The sequence below is a fragment of the Ammodytes marinus genome, assembly GCF_949987685.1.
Source record: "Ammodytes marinus genome assembly, chromosome: 23".
Lineage (NCBI taxonomy): Eukaryota > Metazoa > Chordata > Actinopteri > Uranoscopiformes > Ammodytidae > Ammodytes > Ammodytes marinus.
Genome location: NC_137227.1, coordinates 4,797,058 through 4,803,057, shown reverse-complemented (window position 1 = coordinate 4,803,057; position 6,000 = coordinate 4,797,058). Strand labels below are relative to the sequence as shown.

At 44.8% G+C, this 6,000-nt stretch overlaps 1 protein-coding gene across 1 annotated transcript in view; it reads left to right on the top strand.

Moving 5' to 3' along the window:
* Positions 1-2,428: 2,428 nt before the first annotated feature.
* Positions 2,429-6,000, top strand: part of LOC307269430 (ADAMTS-like protein 1) — a gene marked incomplete at its 5' end in the record, with an annotated part of 96,575 nt that continues 93,003 nt past the window's right edge. The window contains one exon of the mRNA XM_080052398.1: positions 2,429-2,485. Coding sequence (XP_079908524.1) covers positions 2,429-2,485 — 57 coding nt within the window. The remainder of the gene's footprint in view (positions 2,486-6,000) is intronic.

Below are 6,000 nucleotides of genomic sequence, written 5' to 3'. Positions count from 1 at the left end.
ACTCCCACACCCAACATCGCACATTCAAAAACTTTACATCTCCGGATTCCGTGAAGCGAGGGGCCGGCGCCGCGGACGACAACGCCCGATCCCGAGTCGCGTGGGAGGCTTGGCCCCCGTTCACAACTGCTTGCAGTTCTAGTTCCTATTATTTTTCTCCGCGTAAAAGTGGTGCTGCAGCCCAAACCGTAAAGGGTTGGGACATGCCACTTCCAGGGCATATTCAGGTCCGTACCCCGTACGCAGACAAAAAAATTCAGACATCCCGGCCAGTAGGTGGCGCTACAACAAAGGAAAAGGCGTTTTGGGCTATAACTTCCGCACCGAAAGTCCGACAGTCAAAAACTTTATATCCACAGATGCCCACAAGTCAGCTGCATCTTTTGAGATAGGCCACGCCCATTTGCGATAGGATAAATTTTTTGCTACGTCGCAAAAACTGTGTCAGTCACCAAAACATACTCCTCCTACAGTTTTTGCCCGATTTGGACGAAACCAAAAGCATTATGCTTTACCGACTCCCACGAGCAAAAGTGGGTCAAATAGTTTTTCTACGACCATTGGAAGACCAAACGGTAGCGCTTTAAAGATTCGCAAAAATTCCTTAAAAAAAAAAAAAAGGGGGATTTTCTTGAAACTGAAGGGAGACTATCATGGGGCATACCTGAGCCTATGGCAAAAATATGGGAAAGAAATTTTTATGTGGGCCGGACTTATTAAAAAAAATAGTTTTTACATTTTTTTGCCTGTTTTCGCCATTTTCTAAGTCTTTAGGCGGGAAAATGGGAAAATTCAAAAAAGTGTCTTTACAATGGAGAGGTTCACAATTTCATTTTGCTATAACTCCCCAACCGAACATCGCACATTCAAAAACTTGACATCCACTTGTTTGGTACATTGAGCTGCATCTTTCTATCTAACGTAGTTTTGCGAATGTCATCCATAGGGGGCGCCAAAACCACAAAAAGCAAAGGAAACGCGTTTGGGGCTATAACTTCCACACCGAACATCCCACATTCAAAATCTTTACTTCCCCGGATTCCGTGAAGCGAGGGGCCGGCGACGCGGACGACAACGCCCGATCCCGAGTCGCGTGGGAGGCTTGGCCCCCGTTCACAACTGCTTGCAGTTCTAGTTTTTATTGGAACCAGAAAGGAAGGTGTGAGTCTCATTGAGGTAAATAAGAAACAACGGCAGAAAAAAATCCTATCCAAGAGTACAGGGATGTTTCATTCCATCTGCTTGATCTCAGTTCATAAGCAGACACAGCTAAAGTCAGATTCAGAACTCAGCTTGGCTTTGCATGGCACATGGTGGGCAGCTCTGGGCGTCTACCTCCAAAGAGTAATGCATTTCATACTTGTCGTGACTAAATCCAAAAGCTGACAACACTTAGTCCATGTTCCCACGGAAGCTTAAGTACCTGTGGTCTGCATGATGTAGTTGGCCTTCAAGAAGAGACATTTAAAGGTGGAGTCAGCAATTCTGGACAAGCTTGTTGTCAAAATATTTTTTTTTTGTCAAAATCAGTGAATATCTCCTCACAATCCGCTACCTGTCTGTACTGTGTGTGTGTGTGCGCTGTAAAAAAAGCCTTGGTTCTGTGAAACCCATATGTAAACAAAGCTAGGCTATGTATCAACACCAGATTTTTTTTCATTGCACATACACAGTACAGACAGGTAGCGGATTGTGAGGAGATATTCACTGATTTTGACAAAAAGTGATTTTGACAACAAGTATTCCATAATCACTGACCTCACCTTTAAAGACAGTTAGTTTTGCCTTCTGGGCAATTCAGTCCTGCATGTAATTGACATAGCAGCAGTGGAATCCAAAAGTTTAGCTCATGTTTTTGGTTTATTGCTTTTGTGAGGAAAAATCCTAACCACCCCCCCCCCCCCCCCAACAAAAAAACAAGATTCTTCATGCATAGCCTACACGGTACACCTGAGGCCTTTAAAATGGGACCACCAACGGAAAGCATCACTTCAACTCCGCGCACTGAGCAGCCTAGCAGCGCGTAACGGCCCGGGACTGGAGTGTGTTTCTTTAAGAATGTAAGGTGGTTGAGCCCCTTTTCCTGACGCACGCCTGGTATGCAAACATAAATTTAGCAGCAACGTGTTTGCCGGGGGAACAACATCTCTGAGAAGCGACCGTGAGGTGTCATGTCGAGTCCGGCCGTTCTTGGCTGACTTTCCCCCCGTCTTTTTCCTTCTTCTCTCTCTGTGGGTGTGTGAGTGAGTGTGTGTGTGTGTGTAATCTGGAGCCCGGAGCGCAGTGCGTATAGCGGACAGGACAGCGGACCTCTTTCTGCTCTGAGTGACTGGACAGCAGACTGGGACACACTGGACAGTACACACAGTCGTCCCCCCCTCAACACACACACAGTTTGAAAAGTGCACTGAACTGATCTGCGTCAGAGATGACAGGACGCTACTCGTGGACCGCTGGACTGCTTCTCCTCGCTGCCTGTGTGAAGGTAGGCTGCCTGCTGCGGTTCTGATCCACTCATTGAACACTTTTTAAAAGAGACAAGGCGCGTCACTCCAGCTTCACACACACACACACACACACACACACACACACACACACACACACACACACACACACACACACACACACACACACACACACACACACACACACACACACACACACACACACACACACACACACACACACACGTTAGTGAATTTGACGCACCTCGAAACTGCTTAATACCTTACCTAGATACAAGAACGTTTTACTTTTATTGAGAAAGAAACTAGATAAGTAGCCTGCTGCATTATATTTGACCTATCTCTGTTTCTAAAGGAAAAGTCAATATTGTAGCCCAATGGCCAGGTGCTTTGGGTATTATAGTTACGAAAACAAAACAAAAAACATTCTTTATATAAATAGACTATGGCAGGATTGCTTTAATCTCAGATAAGTGTACTGTATGTAAGCATCCAACTTGCACCCATACTGCCTCTCTTACCCGGAATCTCTCTCAATAAAGATTTGACATTTTTATTTTGGAATCAAATCTGTTTATTGTGTTCCTCCAATGATGAGAGAAGGAACAGTGTTTGTCTGCAAGTCTGAAATGACTAACTGTGTGTGTGTTGTGATCATAAGGTATAGCCAACAAGCCAGTAATAACAGTAATAACGCTAATTGAGAAAAAAAGAGAGATGGATTGCATATGCTCAAATACTCTGACAATATAATCAAATGTGTAGTCAAGGCTGTATTTCCCGTGGAGCATACGGTCAACCTCGAAAAGGTCAAAGCTTATCAGCCCTTGCATTGAACAAACTTCTCAAAAAATCAGTACAGTGGCTCTTGCCTACATTTCACCTTGGTTTCTGCAACACGCTAACACACATGTTATCTCCCTGAAGACATGTCAAGCTCATGCATCATCCAAAGTTGTGTAAAAAAAGCTGACAAGCGCTGAGCAAGCTTTTTTTAAACGTGGCGGAACACAAAGCAGTTGTTTGGCCGTGTTGACAGATTGTTTCAGGTCATGACACAGAGGGGACCGAATGCCACTGTCGGCGTGTGTAAATGACCACGACAGGTGCTAATGGCACTTCAAGGTGATTTGGGCTTTAGTCCCCCCCCCCCCCTGGCTGTGCTGTATGTAATCAGTGGGCTGTGACAGAGAGGCGCTCGTCAGCTCTTTACCAGGGCCACACACACACCATATACACTGCTGGTCTGTTTATGTGACAGTTAAAACAGGGAGACAATCGTGAAATGGTAAATTTATTACACACTTATGGCTGGAGTCAGTAATTCTAGAGAATGCTTGTGGTCAAAATCACTTTTAGTCAAAATCAGTCAATATCTCCTCACGTTTCGCTTACCTGTCCATACTGAGCGCAGACACAGTCCGGACAGGTAAGCCGATCGTGAGGACATATTCACTGATTTTCACCAAAAAAGTGAATTTGATAAGAAGCGTTTCACAGAGTCGCTGACTCCACTTTTAATATGTGTGTGAGCATCAGTACTTAAGACCTTTTGATTCAGTTTTCAGGATCATCTGAAGAATAGTTCTTGAACTTTAGACAAAACCTGTGTGTTTTAATTACTGTGCACCTCTCTGTGAGTAGTTCAGTTCATCATCTAGAGTGTCTGGAGTGATACACCCCCCCCCCCCCCCCCACCCCACATTGACTTCTGTGTTACGACAAGTGGTTGCATCTCGATTGGTTTGTGTCTCTGTCACTCACCTCAGTAGCTTTTGTTTTTTTTCTCAAGTGGTCATGACAAGATTTCCCATCTCTGCAACGGAGTGAGCGTGCAGCATGAGTCAGCGACAGACATGTCATCTGTTCACACACACACAGGGTGACCCTCAGAGCTTTGTATCAGAGAGCAGGGATCAACAAGTGCTCCCTCCCGGGGTCTCAGCTATGCACTGGCCTTTTCTTTTCATCCTCGCTCTGAGGTCAGCGTCTCTGCATTTCCATTTAACTGAAGAATGAGACTCTATATTTGTGTGTGAGGCCGTTTTGGACGTTGTGTGATTTGTGTGTGTGGGCCAAATGGCCTGTGGCTCCAACCCCTAAATGGAATAGGCCTTCCTTTGTGGGTGACATAATGACATACCTCGAGTGATTCTTGGAGGGTCTTGCCGCGTGCACTCTTATTCCCTTGATTTGTGCAGCAAAGTGGAACCTTCCAGAGACATTTTTTCTTTTCCTTTTTTTCTTTTTTGCTGGATGGGGATTTGAAGGTGAGTGTGTGCTCCAGGATTTACCCTTAAAAGACACTGGAGCAGCTCCCTGAGCACCAAGGTCAGGGGCCATAAAAAAAAACCCGATTTGACACCTGCCAGGACTACACAGCGCAAAGCAAACCTTTTTTTTTATGCTTTAATTTTGGGGTCTTTTTAGCACTTGCCTCTCACCCTCTTCCATTGTTTTTGCCTTTTTCGTGTTTTTTTGTGTGTGTGTACAGTATAATTCTAATATTTGTTAGTATTAGATCATAACATTGTGTTTATTAGTTTGTCAATTTGACCTCACAGGTGGGGATGCTAACTCAGGGTATCAACCAGAGAGTACTGTAGTGAAGCAAACAATGTCACTGTTAAACATATTTTTGGAAAGATGTGCGTTAGCCTTGTTTTCCTGAGCTTTAGTTACTGAAAATTGATTTTGACAAGAAGTGTTCTCCAGAATCGCATAATGTAGATCAGTGACGTTTGGCCACCCCGTTTAATATGATCAGCATCTATTGAAGGATTACCATCTTAACTAAAAACAATGGTGTGTGCCTCGTTACACTTTTTCCAACACAGAGTCAGGCGCATGTATTCGCTTAAGCCTTCAAAATACACCGACTTTGACAATGACATCTTTATTGAAGTGGATGAACTCACTCCCCGTCTGGGATTTATTGGTAAACGACAAGCTTTATGGCTTTTGACACATGATGGATTGAAGTCCACTGCCAGGCCTTCACCACAGTGCATGGCTGCCGTGCTCACTTCCCAACATGCCTTTCTTCTCATTCCTCAGCTGGAATTTCAAAAGGAAATTAGCCACAAAAGCAACAGATTTTGATGTTTATTCAAGGAAATGGTCCCTCTCAGAGTGGTAATGCAGCGAGCATTGAAGTGCCCGGGATATGGGGAAGCTCTGGGGTCTAATGGTGGGATTAAGTGGGGTCACGGCGCGCAAATGGTCCCAAGTGATCGCCCGTCAACAACACCATCTCTTGTTCTCCCTAAACACACGCTCCTCGGACTGATTGCTTCGTCATAAAGACCAGAAACTATCCAATTAGCTTTCACGAGTGGCCTTTGTTGTGGAACGGGGAAGCAGATTAAATTTGAGAGGGGATTGGTCCCACTTCAGGAGTAAAAAATAAAAGGGCTTCAGAGAACACATGGCCAGTGATGGATGATGGGATTCAGCGAGATCTTGGAGAGCGTTAACAAAAGCGAGTGTTTCTAGTTAGGCTGCGAAAGCCCTCATACTCATCTCATTGTTCCCA